This window comes from Narcine bancroftii, chromosome 3 (genome assembly GCF_036971445.1).
Source record: "Narcine bancroftii isolate sNarBan1 chromosome 3, sNarBan1.hap1, whole genome shotgun sequence".
NCBI classification, from domain to species: Eukaryota; Metazoa; Chordata; class Chondrichthyes; order Torpediniformes; family Narcinidae; genus Narcine; species Narcine bancroftii.
The window spans coordinates 35,674,922-35,693,294 of NC_091471.1; the positions used below are offsets into that span (position 1 = coordinate 35,674,922).

The 18,373-nt window shown below is 36.7% G+C and overlaps 2 protein-coding genes across 18 annotated transcripts in view; one reads left to right on the top strand and one right to left on the bottom strand.

The window, feature by feature from the left end:
- Window positions 1-18,373, top strand: part of haus1 (HAUS augmin-like complex, subunit 1) — a 36,586-nt gene that overhangs the window by 7,070 nt on the left and 11,143 nt on the right. For all 4 annotated transcript variants that reach the window (XM_069923790.1, XM_069923789.1, XM_069923788.1 and 1 more), the window contains exons 2-4: window positions 7,333-7,507; window positions 12,487-12,622; window positions 15,720-15,848. In XM_069923790.1, the coding sequence (XP_069779891.1) occupies window positions 7,333-7,507; window positions 12,487-12,622; window positions 15,720-15,848 (440 nt within the window). The remainder of the gene's footprint in view (window positions 1-7,332; window positions 7,508-12,486; window positions 12,623-15,719; window positions 15,849-18,373) is intronic.
- The window catches only part of LOC138757076 (uncharacterized), a 40,803-nt gene that overhangs the window by 5,646 nt on the left and 16,784 nt on the right, over window positions 1-18,373 (bottom strand). For 7 of the 14 annotated variants that reach the window (XR_011353325.1, XM_069923800.1, XM_069923803.1 and 4 more), the window contains one exon: window positions 14,329-14,858. The exons of 4 other annotated variants lie outside the window; for them this stretch is intronic. Coding sequence is in view for 6 of the 10 variants with exons in the window: in XM_069923795.1 (XP_069779896.1) it covers window positions 14,767-14,858 (92 nt within the window). In the remaining 4 variants the exon portion in view is untranslated. Of the gene's footprint in view, window positions 1-7,806; window positions 8,945-14,328; window positions 14,859-18,373 lie in introns of those variants that run through there. 3 more of the 14 variants (XM_069923801.1, XM_069923799.1, XM_069923796.1) reach the window with 3 other exon arrangements.

Genomic DNA, 18,373 nt, shown 5'->3' on the forward strand with positions numbered 1-18,373 from the left:
CATATAACAAGGTGCCTTTTGAAAAGTTGGTGAAAACATGTTCACTTAGGTTGCAAACTGGCTGTCATAGAAAACAGTAAGCCACTCAATTCTCCTTTCAGCTCAGAAATTAATTGCTGAAGAGTTGCAGCACATCATGAAGAGCAGCCACGGCGGGGGTGGGGGGGGTGGCGTGGCAAGATGGCGTAGAGTCTAGATGTGCAATCTTGACCTCTCTGGCCAGACTTTTAAATACCCGTTTTTTAACCCTTTGTTTTCAAGTTTAAACTTTTTAAATTTTAGTTTAAAGTATTAAGGAATTATTATGGCCACTAATGGTAAAAAGACTAAACCTCAAGTTCAAAAGAAGTTACATTTTCGAAGTGCTGAAGATTTGGGGCCTAGATGACTTGATACAGCTCCAGGCTCAATCTCTTCATTGCCTAAATCCCAAAGATCGTCTGAGGGGCTAAAAAAAAACCTATTGCTCACCAAATGAAGGATGACGCTGGAATTACCCGTTCTCCGGAAGAAGGTGCTTGTTCCCAAGAATGGACCCCGATTTGGAAAGCCTTTCGATTTCAAAGGAGGGAGCACGCAGGAAGATGACTCGATTGTTGGAAATGCATCAGGTAGCATTTCAATTAGAAGAAATCATTTTTCTTTGCGAATTGATGAGAAAACGAGATACGGGGGTGGGGGGGGGAAACCAGTGGCGACCCCCTGACGAAGTCGGGGTGCCGTCGCTGGAAGTCCAGACCCGCAGTAAAACTTTTAAAATGCCTTCTGTTGAGTTGCAGCAGGAGCTGCAGTTACCTTGTTCTGCCACTATGTCAGAGAGCAGAGCTGAGATTACCGATTCACAGTGCATGTAATTAAATGTTATTATTCAAGCTGTTCTAAAACCTTTGTTGACATTTCAAATGAATGAAATGGTTCAAATGAATGCTGGTATAAGTTCAGAATTAAATAGGGTTAAGACACGTGTGGATGCATCTTATGAAGAATTTTTAAAAATTCAGACTGCTTTTTTGGACTGTAAACAACAAGTGACTTCTAACACAGAAAAAGTGTTGAAGGTGGAAAAATCAGTCATAGAATTGGGAGATCGTGAGAAGGAGCTAGAAAGAAAAATAAATTATTTGGAAAATCAAAGCAGAAGGAATAATGTGAAGATTGTTGGTTTGCCAGAAGGTATAGAAGGACAAGATCCTCTTCTTTAAAGACTGGATCCCGCAAATATTAGGGCAAGAATTTTTCTCTGGGGGATTGGCACTGGAAAGAGCCCATAGAGCTTTAAGAAGAATACCCTCAGCTGGTCAACCACCGAGACCGGTAATAATTTGATGTTTGAGTTATTTGGATAGAGAAGCAATACTTCGACTTGCAGTACAAAATGCGAGACAACGACAAACCCCATTATTGATTCAGAATAGCAGTCTTTTTTTATCCTGATCTGAGTCAAGATGTCATTCAACGTTGATGTCAATTCAATCCAGTTAAAGAAGTTTTGTGGCGTAAAGGTTATAAGTCTACTTTTCGTTACCCTGCAGTATTGAAGGTGTTTTACGGAGACTATCAATTTCGGTTTTTTGAGACTGATCGTGAAGCAATGATTTTTGCTGATTCATTGCCAGATATAAGAGGACAAAGATGTAGTCCACCTACATCTCCTAAAGAAAAATTTGGCAGCTCTGGAAACGGAAGAAATGGCAGAAATGGGAAAAACAGGAATGGAAAGAGTCCACCTCCTTCCGAAATGGGATCTTCAAGATTGGAATCTTCTGGATGAAAAGAAGAATTTTCTTATTCTATTTTTTCTTTTGTTATTATAATATTTTGATGTTACTAATTGTTTGGCTGGCGAGGGGGAGATTTGCACTAAGTTCTTTACTAGTCATCAGCCACTGGTGGGTGACCCACACCCAATTTTTGTTTAGGGGATTACTACCTTTTGGTAGTTTATTTTAGGGGGGGGAATTTTGTTTTTTTTTCTTAATTATTTTTTAAATTTTTTTTTAGTTTTTGATTTGTGATTTTTTTTATTGGAAGCCCTATATACGTTGATTTGAGTTTTTATATAAAGATATTATTGGTATTTAGTAATAATAGTAGATATGTCAAAGTTGAGGTTTGCTACTTTTAATGTTCAAGTACGATTAAACGTAAGCGAGTCTTGGCGTATATTAAGAAAATGAAAATTGATATTGCCTTTTTACAAGAAACACATTTGAATATGAAGGAAAGCGTGAAATTAAAAAGGGACTGGGTTGGGCATGTATATTCTTCTTCATTTAATTCCAGGGCTAAAGGTGTAGCAATTTTGATACATAAAAATTTATCTTTTGAATTACAATCAATGGAGGAAAAGGCAGGATGTATTCTTAAATTGAATTGTAAGATTTTTTAGTGAATTTTTGACTTAATATTTATGCTCCAAATGCAGATGATGAAGTATTTATTTCGAATGCATTTTTATGTTTGGGTCAAGCTAATGATAATATTTTAGTTGGTGGTTATTTTAATTGTGTTTTGGAACCTTTATTAGATGAATCTTCGAAGAAAGTTAAAAAATCCAAGATGGCAATCCAGGTCCAAGCATTGATGAAAGATCTTAATTTAGTAGATATTTGGAGACGTCTTAATCTGACAGAGAAAGATTTTTCCTTTTATTCATCTAGACATGAATCGTTTTCAAGGATTGACTTCTTTTTAGTATCGGCACACTTACAAGTGAAAATACAACAAGCGGAATATAAAAGTAGGGTGATTTCTGATCATTTTCTGTTATATTTTACATATGAAACTGAGAAAATTCAAATAGCTTATCGTTGGACATTTAATACAATGTTGTTAAAATATATGGAATTTATTGATTTTTTGAAAAAACAAAAATTTTTTTTGAAAGAAAATTCTAATTCTGTGCAAAGTAAGTTTGTATTATGGGATGCTATGAAAGCCTATTTGAGAGGACAAATAATTAGTTATACTTTTAAAATAAAAAGGAATCTATTAAATCAGAGTCTTGAATTAGAGAAACAGATTGATTAGTTAGAAAAGGAATTTCAGAAAGATGCTACAGAAGATCAGAAAATAGAATTATCTAGGCTGAAATTGAAGTATAATACTTTGCAATCTTATCAATTTGAATGTGTGATTTATAGGACTAAACATCGGTATTACGAATGGGGAGAGAAAGCACATAAGGTATTGGCGTGGCAATTAAAGAAAGAACAGATATTGAGGAGTATTAATGCTGTTAGACGGAATTCTCTTATTACTTATAAACTTCGTGAGATTAATGATGAATTTTATTCATTTTATAAAAAATTATATATATCTGAAGGAAAACAGGAAACTGGATTGATTGATTTTTTTAAATCACAGTTGAATTTACCGATGGAGATATACAGGAGTTAGATGAACCATTTACTGATTCGGAAATTAAAATGGCTATGCTGGAAATGCCGAACAGTAAATCGCCTGGTGATGATGGATTTTCGGTTGAATTTTATAAAATTTTTTATGATGATTTATCGACAGTGTTTGGGGATGTATTACTTCAAGATGGAGAACATTATGAATTACCTGAGTATTGTTCTAGTGCTTTAATTACAGTAATTCCTAAAAAAAGATAGAGATCCTTTGAAAGTATCTTCATATAGACCAATTTCATTGTTAAATGTAGATTATAAAATAATAGCTAAAATTTTAGCGAATAGATTGGCTAAATTTTTACCCAAGTTGATTCATATTGATCAAACAGGTTTTATAAAGAATAGATATGCTTCAGATAACATTTTGCGTGTGATTAGTTTGATTAATAGATTTCGACAATCTTCAGATCACCCGATGGTGATATCCTTAGATGCAGAAAAAGCATTTGATAGAGTTGAACGGAATTTTTTGTTTAAAGTTTTGGAGAAATTTAAGTTTGGTCCTTCTTTTATTGGTTGGATTAGGGCTCTATATAGTAAACCAGTAGCTAGAGTATTGACGAATGGTTTGATTTTGAAATCTTTTAAGTTAACTCGATCAACTCATCAAGGTTGTCCTTTATCACCAGCTTTGTTTGCATTAGTGATTGAACCTTTAGCACAGCTGATAAGACAAAATACACAGATACAAGGTATGAAAGTTTTAGATGAGGAGTATAAAATTAATTTATTTGCTGACAATGTATTGGTGTATTTAATAAACCCAGCTCAGTCACTTTTGCAGTTGAAGGAATGTTTAATACAATATGGATGTCTTTCTGGATATAAAGTTAATTGGGATAAAAGTGAAATATTACCGGTAAGGGAAGGAGATTATTCAGTTTATAAGAATATTATTAATTTGAAGTGGACTGATCGAATTAAATATCTTGAATGTTAATTATCAATCTTTATATAAATTAAATTATACTCAGTTAATGAAAAAAATTAAAACTGATTTGATTAAATGGAAAGATTTACCTATTAATTTGATGGGTAGGATAAATACAATTAAGATGAATATCTTTCCGCATATACAATATTTGTTTCAATCTATTCCGTATTTACTTGATAAAATTTTTTTTCGAGATTTGAATAAAATGGTTAGGGAGTTTTTATGGAGAGGTAAATTTTCGAGAGTAGCTTTGAATAAATTAACTTGGAAATATGAGTTAGGGGGACTAAGTTTACCACATTTCATGTGATAATTATAAATTTTTATTAATAAGTGGCTGTTATACTCAGAATATTTACATTTCAATTTATATTGATTAGATTTTAATATGTATATTTAACTTTTTCTTAATATTCTTTCTTTTTTCTTTTTTTATGGCTCTCCTTAGGAGAGTTGGCTGAAGGGGGGGTTCTTTTCCTTTTTCTTTTCTTTTTTTATATATAAAAATGTTTATGTTTATGTTTATGTTCATGTTTATGTTTAATTGCTGCATATGTCATATATTATTTGTTTTTTGAACGAATAAATAAAGTTTAAAAAGAAGAACTAAGGATAAGGTATAAAAGATAACTTCCGAAAATTTGGAAAGAAAGGAACAAGATCAAAACATGTGTAATAAAGTACCTTCTTAAGTCTTTCATCTTTCACAATTCAAAGAAATATTAAGATAAAATTAATCAATTGAACTTTAAAAAGGTAGGCTTCAGGTACTTCCTTAAATTGTAGAAGCGAATAACAGACACATAAAGAGGAGGAATTTACCAATTTTAGTATTCAAAAATGAGAGCTCAAAATCTTGTTCCCATAATTTTTAAATCTTATCTCGGGAGTTATCCCTAGACATTAATAAATAAATCATATATCCTTGATATTGGCTCTTTTGATTTGATTTAAAATTATAATTCATCGCTATTGTATTTATAACAAGGTCCTGAGGAAGTCTCAACAATAGTGAATTCAAAAATCTCCTAATTTGTAAGTATCTAAAGAAATAGTTTAAAAGAAGCTAAATTATTATCAATAAATAAATCTTGAAAAGATTGGAGACCCAACTTAAGCCATTCATGAAAAGCAGAAACTTGGACCAAAGGTGGAAAAAAGAATTGAATAATATAGGGCTACTAAATAAAAATCTATGAAATCCAAAATGAATTCTAAATTGAAATCAAATTCTCAAAGTATGTTTTTATAACAATAGAATTATCAATGAATTTAGCAGAAAAAGGTAATGGGCCTCCAAACATCAAAATAAGAGAGTATTTTTTAGTAGAATTAGTTTCTAAATTGATCCAATTTGGATCATCTATTCTATCCTTATATTGAATCCAAAAAATGATACATCTGTAGAGAGGGCTACACTGCTAACTTAAATAACACACAACCAGACGGGTTGAGCTCAGTGAGCAGAACTGATTTATTGCAGGCTGCCTGGCTGGCCTTATACTCCCAGCCCGGACCTGGCTGAGAATTAATTACAATTACAAAAAAAATTACAATTTTTTACATCAATGATATTTGACACCTGAAAATTTTTAAAAATATGGTTTTAATAAATCAGATTTATGTTTTAGTGATACGGTTTTATGTGATACGGTTGGAACTCTTTTTTCATGCTGTTTGGTCATGTATGCATATACAATCTTTTGGAAGAAAATTCAATCGTTTTTAGAATATCTGTGTAAGATTAAAATAGTTTTAGATCCAACAGTATTTTTATTGGGTAGTTTGCAACCTCTGAAAGGCTTGGGATTAGATAAGTTTCAGCTTGCTTTTGTATATTTAGCTTTATCCGTAGCGAAAAAATGTATTGCTAGTACGTGGAAAGATACAAATATTGATATTAATAGATGGCATAATGAGATGAAATATTGTTTAATAATGGAAAAAATTACATATGTTTCACATGATAATTATAAATTTTTAAATTAATGAGTGGCTGTTATACTCGGAATATTTACATTTCAATTTATATTCTTTCTTTCTTTGGCTTGGCTTCGCGGACGAAGATTTATGGAGGGGGTAAAAAAGTCCACGTCAGCTGCAGGCTCGTTTGTGGCTGACCAGTCCGATGCGGGACAGGCAGACACGATTGCAGCGGTTGCAAGGGAAAATTGGTTGGTTGGGGTTGGGTGTTGGGTTTTTCCTCCTTTGCCTTTTGTCAGTGAGGTGGGCTCTGCGGTCTTCTTCAAAGGAGGCTGCTGCCCGCCAAACTGTGAGGCGCCAAGATGCACGGTTTGAGGCGTTATCAGCCCACTGGAATATTTACATTTCAATTTATATTGATTAGATTTTAATATGTATATTTAACTTTTTAAAAAAATATTCTTTCTTTTTTCTTTTTAATGGCTCTCCTTAGGAGAGTTGGTTGAAGGGGGGGTTATTTTCCTTTTTTTTTATTATATTATTTGTCATATATTATTTGTTTTTTGAACGAATAAATAAAGTTTAAAAAAAAAATGAAGAGCAGCCACGGAGGATGAAGGACCTCACAGTGGTGCAACAAAGCCAGATGGCTACATGTGGCCTTGGGCATTATGTGTCTACTTAGACGAAAGTAGGATTTTGCTTCATGGATCTGTTTGAACAAACAGGATGGCGTTTCACTGACTTTCATGTTCTTGTGTTCAAGTTTGAATTGTATTCAATATGGTTTGTGCAAGGATACCAAGCTGGTACCAGTCAATAGTACTCTTTTTGGAGTGATGAGTGACATTTATTGCTGGTGTCTTAGGAGTTACTGAATTAAGATCTACCGGGACCAATGCCTGAAGAGGGTGCATAAAATCAGTGAATCAGTACGGACTCGAAAGGCCAACATGGCCTGTTTCCGCTCCGTAAATGGTTATATGGTTAAGGTTGGCATCAATATGAAGGGATATTCTGATTCAGTTACATATTAAATTTTGTTTTATTTTATTGCAGATTTCCATGTGGTTATCAAAGGTGTTTGGTGAGCAGCAAGTCCCTTCCTATGAAGTGAATCCATGGACCATGGACGTTCTCTGCCAGCTGATGGAATGGAACAAAACTCGAGATCATGATATTGGACAACTGATTGAGGATCTTAAACAGAAAACTGTGGAATATAAGTCTGATGGTGAGATATATGCAGAACATTATTCAAATAGATGTGATTAAGTACAGTATTACAACATCAGTATGCCATTCAACAATTTCAAAGCTGCTGATTATATTTGTGTGGAGAGTCCTTCCTGAGTTGTGGCGTTCAGGAGAATTACAATGTTTTCTTTTTTCTATTTTATCTTCCTTAGATTTAGAATCTCTATGGACTGCAGGTAACTTTTGCAATTGGATTTAAAGTTATTTGCTATGTTCCATTTCTTCCATTCTTACTCTTCAGTTGTTAATACCAGCCAATGGGGTGAATGGTAAGGACTAGGAGAACTCTATCTTTGTTAAGTTTGGAAGACAGAGATGGAAGTGAGAGCAGAAGTTTGAGAAATGGGGGAAATGTAAGAGAATGTTCCATCAATAATCATAGAATGGAAGCCCTGCTTCCTGAAAAACTGAAATGGCATGGATGGAAGGCTTCATCTGGAGGTCAGATGCAGGAAGATGGAGAAACGAGGAGAAAGAAATAGCATACATACTCCTGAGAGGGAGGAAAAAAGGTGATGTCTTGGTAGCTGTGAGAGTTAATGGGTTTATAGTAAATGACATTGAATGGTTTGTCTTCTGAGATGGAGACAGAGAGATAGAAAAGAGAAGTATCACAGTGGGAGACAGTGGCCTGGTGTTCATTAGTGGAGTTGTAGTCCGGGGGTAGGTATGAAGATATCTCAGAGTGATAGAACTTGGTGCGGATGACGCACCTGCCTTTTTCTTTTCAGGTCCTTAGTTTGTTTTTAGTTTCTTTCTTTTATTTTTGGTGTTTTCTTTGAATTGTGTTGCCATTGTGATTTTTTTCAATTATAGGTTTTGATCGGGGTCGTGTGGCCTATGATGAGTGGGATCGAGATAAATTTTTGGGGGGAGGGGTTGGGACAAATAAAGACTTTAGGTATGCATATGTACATTAATGGCTTTGTTTATTGGATCTTGTAAGTCTGTGAAAACTAAAATAAAATATTCAAGAAAAAAGATATCTCAGAGTGACTTTCTGGCCTCTGAAAGGCAGAGGTCAATCTGCCAGATCACTTTCACCCAACAAGCCATTGCATTTGAATAAATCATCCTTTATCAATTCCAACAGCTGAATAAGAATCTCACCACTCACTACATCTTCCCCATCCCGCCCTTTTCTGCTTTCCCCAAATGCCTCTGTGATTTCCTGGTCCACTCATCCTCCTCTTACACATCCCTCCCTGACCCCTGGACATTTCCCTTGGTCTTGCATTTCCTCCGTCGCCACTATTCAAGGACCTAAACAGCCCTTCCAGGTGAGCAGATTAATGTGCACCTTGTCGACTGCTTTTCATGTGACCTATTTGCAGAGTACAGTAGATGTCTGAAAGTTTAGACTACTCAGGGATTTGGTTGGTCCAGATTGTAGGATTTTTTGTATTCTTGAGCACTATTTTAAAGGAGGAATAAAGAAGAATGAACAGATACATTTTGATAGTTTATTCATTAACAAACATAACACGCTTCATTTATGACAAGCAGTTTTAAAGAAAAGTAAAAATGCCACTGTGCATCTGTGACACATGTGCATGTATGCACACAGAAGCCCACTAAATTTAAAAAGTTTGAGAGTTTTAGAAAATTCTGAATTCTTGGGTTGTTTGGACTTCTGCTCCACCTGCGCTCTGTCCACAATCCTTTTTTTTTTATTTTTTTTTATTTTTCACACCATAAATCACATTAGCCATGATATACACTATTTCTTTTTCACACATATACAGTGACTTTTTCTCCCCCCCCCCTTTCCTCCCAAACCACCCCCCCACCCCCCCTCTCATCCATTTTAGGTATACAATCTAGGTTGCATTAAGCCAGTCAGACAATGTTGTCATTCAACAAAATTACACCAGAAATTCTACTGAGTCCATTCTTTTCTTTCCTTCTCCTTCCATCAACTTAGGTAATGTTTGTCCCCGGTAGGTTTTCGCTATTGTATTTAATGTAAGGCTCCTATACTTGTTCGAATATTTCAATATTATTTCTTAACCAATATGTTATTTTTTCTAATGGAATACATTTATTCATTTAAATTTGGTAGTTTCTTCCTTTTAATTTGGTTATGTATTCCATTAATATTTAAAGACATATAGTTCAGCGTAGCCCTTTTATATTTTGTTTATCTTCTCTTTCCGTTTTTCCATCATTACCTTTCCTCCTTTTCCATTTCTGTTTTCTTATTTTCAGCTCTTTATAAGACAACATTCCTACAACATCCAACATTTTCCTTATTCTCCTATTTCTATCTTATTTATCCCCAATCTCCCCTTCACCTCCTGAGTTGTCCTTTATCCCTTGTCGGACAACCACATCTCCCCTCTCCATTTGGATTTGCAAATCCACTCGCAAGCGTCAACTGATTTTGCAGTGACCACTATTTCCCCCCACCCCGCCTCCCCCAGAAAAGATTTCACTTTTCATATGTCACAAAGGTCACTCTTTTAATTCCCTCCTTATTCTCTCTATTCCATTACCTTCCCTTATTAATTCTTGTCTATACTATCTATATTTTCCTCTAAGTACAGATACATTCACGTATGCACATTGTCTCTATTCACTCTTATACCTCTTTACCCGCATACATATCAATCGTGATCATTTTTACTCTCATTACCCATCTTCATCCCTCAGTCTATTTTTGTCTTTACCCACATACATATCAATCGTGATCATTTTTACTCTCATTACCCGTCTTCCTCCCTCAGTCTATTTTTGTAATTGTTCTGCAAATTTTCGTGCTTCTTCTGGATCCGAGAATAGTCTGTTTTGTTGTCCTGGAATAAATATTTTCAATACCGCTGGATGCTTTAGTATAAATTTATACCCTTTCTTCCATAAAATCGCCTTTGCTGTATTGAACTCTTTTCTCTTCTTTAGGAGTTCAAAACTTATATCTGGATAAATGAAGATTTTTTGCCCTTTATACTCCAGTGGTTTGTTGCCCTCTCTTACTTTTTCCATTGTCTTCTCCAGTACCTTTTCTCTTGTAGTATATCTTAGGAATTTTACTACAATAGATCTTGGTCTTTGTTGTGGTTGTGGTTTAGAGGCCAATACTCTATGTGCCCTTTCTATTTCCAATTCTTGCTGTAGTTCTGGACATCCTAGGGTCTTAGGGATCCACTCTTTTATAAACTCCCTCATATTCTTGCCTTCTTCATCTTCCTTAAGGCCCACTATCTTTATGTTATTTCTTCTGTCATAATTTTCCATTGTATCTATTTTTTGAGCTAGTAGTTCTTGTGTCTCTTTAGTTTTTTTATTAGATTTCTCCAATTTCTTTTTTAAGTCTTCTACCTCCATTTCTGCTGCTACTGCCCGCTCTTCCATCTTGTCCATTTTTTTTCCCATTTCTGTTAAGGTCATCTCCATTTTATTTATTTTCTCTTCTGTGTTGTTTATTCTTTTTCTTAAATCCTTAAATTCCTGTGTTTGCCATTCTTTAAATGACTCCATGTATCCTTTAATAAGAGCAAGTATATCCTTTACCTTGCCTTTCTTTTCTTCTTCTATTTCACCATACTCTTCCTCTTCTTCTTCCTCTGGGTTGGCCATCTGTTGTTTCTTTGGTGCCCTTTCCTCCTCTTCTTTCTTGTTTCTATTGTCTTCTGTGGTCTCTTCTTGCTGCAGGTGTTCTGCAGCTGTCGTTGCCGGCTGTGGAGATCGACTCCCCAGCTGGTCCCCCCTCCCGTCGGTGTGTTTTTTTTTCATTCGCATCACGCATGCGCGAAGTATCGCGCATGCGCGGTTGCGCACTTTTACTCGGCTCTGCAAGCCATTCTTGTAGTCCATTATTTACCGACCTGAGGGAGCGGGTTTCTCTCTCCGCAGCGGGCCTCTTCGGACAGGTAAGGCCTTCACCTTTTTCCTCCTTTGTCTTCTCTTCCTCTCTTCTTACCGTTGCTTTCGATTTTTCTTTTTTTGTCGCCATCTTCTTTCCACCTTTATACTCACTTTTCTGTAACTTTTATTTCTGTGCCTTTGTGTTTTCTCTTGTTTTTCCCGACTTTTCTGGAGAGGGCTGGAGTTCACCGTCCGGCCACTACTCTATCACGTGACTCCTCCTGTCCACAATCCTTAGCATGCCTTTCAACTCTCCTTCCTTTTCCTGCATGGACCCCTATATTCTACCTTCACCAGTGCCTGAGTGAGGCCCAACGGGAACTAGAAGGAAAACCAGGTTTTCAACCCAGAAGGAAAACCAGGTTTGAATGCTGAATTTTTCAACATCAGATAGCCCATACCTCTCTATTTTAAGGATCCACCTCTTGTCCTCTCATGTTTATCTATCTACTACCCACAATTTTCTCCCACTAGATTTCCTCCCTTATCAGGTTCCATCTGCATGTCACCTTCTCTCTGAATGGTCCCCATAATCACCCTCCTTAATTATCATATTCCAACATTGGTAGCCTTTGTGTTCCTGACTATCGCCTTCTACATTGACCCTCCCCTCCCCACCTTGCTCCTTCTGTCTTTTATCCTTCAACCCTGTCTCAATCCTCCAATGTTCATTACACTGGCTGTTTTCCATCTCCACTCTCAGTTCTGATGCAAGGTCTTGACCTCAACATTGACAATTCCTTCCACCCACTCCCAAAGTACAGATTATGGTCAAGTTGCTGTTCTTTCTGTGGTTGGTTTTTGCCCCAAAGTCCAATATCTTGTCAATACTTGGACTTTATGGTTGGATAAAAAATGGAAAAGGTAAAGGTTCCATTTTTGTCACATAATGCTACATTTAAAATGTAACATTTTTGAAATTCTTTAACCTTTGTCTACCGTAAGGCAGACAGAGAGTCGCCAATTTGTCCAGCGCCGCTCACAGGATTACTAGAATCAAGCAAAAGCTAGTGCCAATTTTAGCTTGACATGAAAATAGAATCATCGTGTTTGAGTCTGTAAATTCCTGTATATATTTCTCTCTATATTCAGCTAATTACATACAAGACTTCCTGATGGACAGTGTGGGGCTGTCTACCTCTGAACTTTCCGGTTCTGGATCTAACTACCTGAACATATTGGTGGAATGCAGCCTTGCTTTGAGCCTGAAAGATACACGCCAAAGCAGGTAAAATGATGTAAACAAACAGAAAGTTTCACAGAACTTCCATAAAAAAATCTAAAAATGTTACTTGCATCTGTATTCAGATGTCTGCATGCCATAGTTGGGATCCTGAGCTCTTGAACAAAGTACAAGACCTGATTTCCATCCTTTGTGTTGTTTCTTCATAACCACTCAACTATTACAGACAAAAACAATGGGTACTTGCAGTCTGATGAATTGTAGGTGACATTGCTGTCAAATTAATTTCTGTCCTCAATAGTGCCTCTTAATTGGGATGAAGTAACGGACACCATTTATATCAAGACCATGTTAATAGGCTTCCTAGATTAACATTTTTGAAAGAATTTTCCTTTTTCCTTAGGCATGACTCTCATTTCCTCCTCTTGAAGGTGTGGTCTTCTTGTTGAGGCATTAAATTTATGGTATCCAGCAGTTCAATCCAGACTTGGCCAATAATTCAACTAAAGTTCCATCATGATCCGTCCCAGGCTTTCTGAGTAAAAATATGCTTAAGCAGGAGCTAGAAATTGTGATCAAATGAATTGTTCTGCATTTTTAAAAAAACAGCTATTACTCATTGCAACACAGACAAAGTAATCTGTGCCCTTCCTGGAATGCTTTTCTGAGCCACTCAGTGAACTCGTCAATCAAATCAAAAGTCTAAATATCAACTTTATGATGTGTAAATTACATGCCATTCACAATTTTTTACCTTTTTAAAAAAATGATACAGTATAGAAGAACTATTTGGTCCATGGTGCCTGTTCTTTTTTTTTGAAAGATTTGTCCAATTAATCCCAAATACTAAAAACAAATACTAAAGAAGAAGGTCACAGAAGCTCTCAAGCCCGCCCCGTTCTTCAATATGATCAAGAATGATCTATGCTGGTGTCAACTTCTCTTTTGTGCTAGTTTCCCTTATCCTTGACCTTTCAAATATTTATCTCCCGTAAAAATGTATTAAATATCTGGCCTCCACCATCATCAGGACTGACAATTCTAGAGATTCACAAGTTCCTTGGAGAAGAAGTTTCGATGCACCTGAGTTTTAAAGGACAGGACTCTTATTCTGTAGCCATATCCTTTTATGACTTTCCTACCAGTGAAAAGATCTCAACATATACTGTTAAAACTCCTTAGGATCTTTATGTTTGAATAAGGTAATACCCTCATTTTTCTAAATTCTACAGACCCAAACTGAATCCCTTCATAAGAAAACCCTCTCATCCCAGGAATTAGCCTGGTGACTCTCCTTTGGACCATATCCAATATTACTTATTTTTTTAGATAAGACTATTCCAGGTGTTGCCTCACCAACACCTTGCAAAATCCCCTATTCCAATTCCTTCACAAAGGCTAGCATGTTGTTTGCCTTCTTAGCTGCTTTTGAATTGGCCTGTGTAATTTTTGTGATTCTTGCGCTAGAACACCTGGATCCTTTTGATCTTCACTCATTTGCAAACTCCCTATTTCTCTGATGAAACTGCATGATCTTGCACTTTATCTATATAAAGACAATCCTGGCCTCTAATCACAATAAAACAGAAAATGCTGGAAGCACATCAGGCAAATTCTGTGGAAAGAGAGAGTTGGCTTTGCAGGTCTGACATAATCTCACTGTGTGTACCCTGTACGGGCTTGTTTCACCTTTTTGATGAGTGAGAGAATAATCTTGGCCACTTCACACACTGATTCTTTAAAGCTTGTGATAAGAATACAATGACTTTTATTCCTCAAAAGTTTTGCTGTTCTGCTCACCTGAAGATTAGACTGGCAACTACAGTAGAAAGCAGGAACTGAAACTAATTTTAGGAGAAAATTGCATGAATTTGATGATTGTTCATACCCAGGATTTTTATACAAACTTACAAGATAAGTTACAATTTAATGGCAAGTTGAAATCCATACTGTTGTAGAGAATTGTTACTCCAATTCTGTACAAACTAATCAAGAGAATTGTACAGTACAGAGAAAGGCCATTCAGTCCATCATGTGTGGTTTTTGAAAAAAATTATCCAGTTAATATGTCCTGACAAACATAAGAGACCAAAAGCTTGCTGTGGTCTCCCTTTCCTCGATTGATGATATTTTCCAGGAGTATTGCTTAAACAGTGCTCAAAGAATTATCGAGGACCCTTCCATCCATCTCACAGTATCTTTGATCCACTACCATCAGGAAGGAGGTACAGGTGTATCACAATTGGGACTGCCAGGCTAGGAAATAGCTTCTTTGTGCAGGCTGTAAGATTGATGAACAGTATCCTGTAATCTAGTAAATTCTATCAAAATATTTATAGATTTTCATATGTACATGTGATTATTATGTGCACATGTATGCACGTGGTCCGGAGAAACACTGCTTCATCCTGGTCAGATGAAAATCAACTTGAACTTGAGAAAGGAGGAGAGTAGAGATCCGGCCCATTAAGCCTGCTCTATCAGTCAATAAGGTCAAGGCTGATTTGGCCATGGGCTTAACTCTACCTATGCCTTTTCCCCATAACCCTTAATTCCCCTATGCAAAAAAAAAATGATCAAACTGTATCTTAAATATGTTTAATGAGGCAGTCTCCACTGCTTCCTTGGGCAGAGGATTCCACAGATTCGCTACACTCTGGGAAAAGCAGTTCTTCCTCATCTTTATCCTAAATCTACTCCCCTGAACCTTGAGGCATGTACCCTAGTTCTAATCTCACCTATCAGTGGAAACAACTTTCCTGCCTCTATCTTTCATAATTTTATCCACGATCTCTCATTCTTCTGAATTCCAGTGAGTACAGCCCCAGGTGACTCTTTCTCCTCACAAGTTAAACTCCTCCTCTCTGGAATCTACCTGGTGAACCTCCTCTGCATCGCCTCCAAAGCAAATATATATTTTCTCAAATAAAGAAACCAGAACAGTAAGCAGTACTCCAGGTGTGATCACACCAGTACCATGTACACCAGACCTTGCAGCAGTCTGTTTATTAGTGGGTACAAGATCAAACAGATCTGTTTTCTGATTACATTCACATACATAAATAGTTCCAGTAGGATAGACTTGACCCGAAATTCTCTTGCATTATTTAGCTGCTTTATAACATTTTATTTTGTTTTTAAGCTTTATGCTTGCAATAAACGACTTAACATCTGATCGTATGGCAGCTGAGAATAGAAGTCAGCGAGATCTTATTAGTGACCTGTCAAAGAAGCTGACTGAAGCCATCATGCTGGAAAAATCTCTGCAAACGTGAGTGCCAAGTTGCAACTAATTTATTTCCATTGCCTTTTCGTCACCTTCACTGGTCTTTGGCTTTAAATGTTGCCTCACAACTATAGAAGTTTGGCAAAATTATATGCAAAACCAGTGATTATAACTTATTCAGTCACATGAATCTTATTTGCTAAAGAGCTAGTTCATCGGATGGTGATTTTTGCAGCAGTATTTTTGGATGATGTAAGTATGCACTTGGATTAATGTCCTTGGGCTGTTCCAGAGTTCTTCACAGTCAAATAATTATAGTTGAAGTTAGAAATGGTTGTTTTTTGCCAATGACCTTTCATTAGTGTAAAGCTTTCTCTGTGGCAAAGAGAGTGTAAGATATTGGAATTTCATGTTAAGTTTGAGTGTTATGTGGTTAAGTCCAAAACTAGGGTCTTAAGTTGAAATAAATCAAATTTATGGAGTTGTGGAAGAGCAACTGACAGAGTTAGAGTGGGGAATTAGATTAAAAGATATGATGGACAAAATTTTAAAGGGCTTTCATTGTAAGTATTAAGGGACTAATTTCTCTTGTAGAACTCCAGAACTGAGGGTCATAATATTCGTAAATGTTTGGCCATTTAGGCTTAAGATTGTAATAATGCAATAAAAGTATCTCTCCACCAGAAGCGCTGCCACTTTCCCAGGAGATGAGAGCTTCTTATGGCAGCGTCAATCAGACTGCAGGCATCTGCAGAGAGTGTATTTATGACACAATTGTAGATTCTTCATCATGACAGCAATCTGGGTGAAAATGTTCCATTTCCCAGTTCTTTTATAATGTGGCTTCCCCTTGGGGCTAGTGTTCAATGATAGTTTAACTTTTAATGTTGAAATTGTCCCCCTAAACACTTCAAGAAAATTTAACATCAAGTCACATAAAGAGGTATGTTAAAAGTGACTGTGGCCTAGGAAAAAAAGGGGAGATTTTAAAGGAAGCATGAAAAAGGAAAGGTGGAGAGATTTAAGAAAGAATTTTGAGACCTTGTATCCAATCAGGGTCTCTCTTAGAATAAAGGACAAACTTGCTGAGAGTTAGAGAACAAAAGGAGATTGTAGAGTTTGAGGTCACCACACATTTGAAAGCAAGGATAAAAATTTTAAAATTGATGCGATATTTGACTGAAATTGCACTTCAGAGAACACAGGTTATAAGTGAAAGGGATGACATGTTGTGGTTCAGTTTATGAATGCCCTCTATTTCAATGGAAAGTTGAAGGTTTTGTTGGGAAGCTTTATATAATTGAATGTGGAGATAACATGTATGAATGTGGATTTTAGTGGAAAGTAAGTTAAAGAATTGGTGTAGATGGATGGTGCTAAAATTAAAGTAGATGAGGGGAAAACTGCAGTTGGATACATCTGTCTTGATTATATTCATACTTTGATTGGCCTTCAAAAACGACAGTTAATGATGAGAATACAATATTCACGTTCCCCAAAGTGTAACAGGAGATTTTTGCTCACTCAGTACTGAATGTTGGACGAGCAGCAAAACAAAAGCAGAAGCAAGTAGCATGGATTGGGAGAAAAAGTTGAGTGTACCAGTTGATCTAGAGCTGGCATATCAAGCTGGATATTATGTTTCAGATGATGTTCTTGAGTGAGAGCCAATAATTGTCAATAGTGATTCATTGAGGTTGCTGGAGGTCAATGAAGCTCAAATTCAAGTTTATTTATCGTCCAATTGTACAAGTACAACCCAACGAAACACTGTTTTCTGGTCCTCAGTGCAAAACACTGCAAACACACATTTCTTTCTTTGGCTTGGCTTCGCGGACGAAGATTTATGGAGGGGGTCCACGTCAGCTGCAGGCTCGTTTGTGGCTGACAAGTCCGATGCGGGACAGGCAGACACGGTTGCAGCGGTTGCAGGGGAAAATTGGTTGGTTGGGGTTGGGTGTTGGGTTTTTCCTCCTTTGCCTTTTGTCAGTGAGGTGGGCTCTGCGGTCTTCTTCAAAGGAGGTTGCTGCCCGCCAAACTGTGAGGCGCCAAGATGCACGGTTTGAGGCGATATCAGCCCACTGGCGGTGGTCAATGTGGCAGGCAGCAAGAGATTTCTTTAGGCAGTCCTTGTACCTTTTCTTTGGTGCACCTCTGTCACGGTGGCCAGTGGAGAGCTCGCCATATAACACGATCTTGGGAAGGCGATGGTCCTCCATTCTGGAGACGTGACCCACCCAGCGCAGCTGGAGATATAACACACATGCAGACAAACGATATGTATGCACTGTTCCAGTAGAAGAAGAAGAAGCAATTACAGGAGATTCTCAGGATAGTGAGAGATGGAATGAGGTGTACAGTGTTCCACATTTAAAATTGTCCATGAGAGTACCCTTCTCAATAGTTGACTGCAGATAAAACTGACACTTGAAACATTTTTCTGCAACCTTGAGAAAATCTAGCCTGAATCTTTGGAAACAGTCTGGCCTCTGCCCCACCCAAAACCAAAAACCTGTAGAAAAAGTACAGATTACATCCAAGCCACCAACCCACAGTTTTCTGAAGCCCTG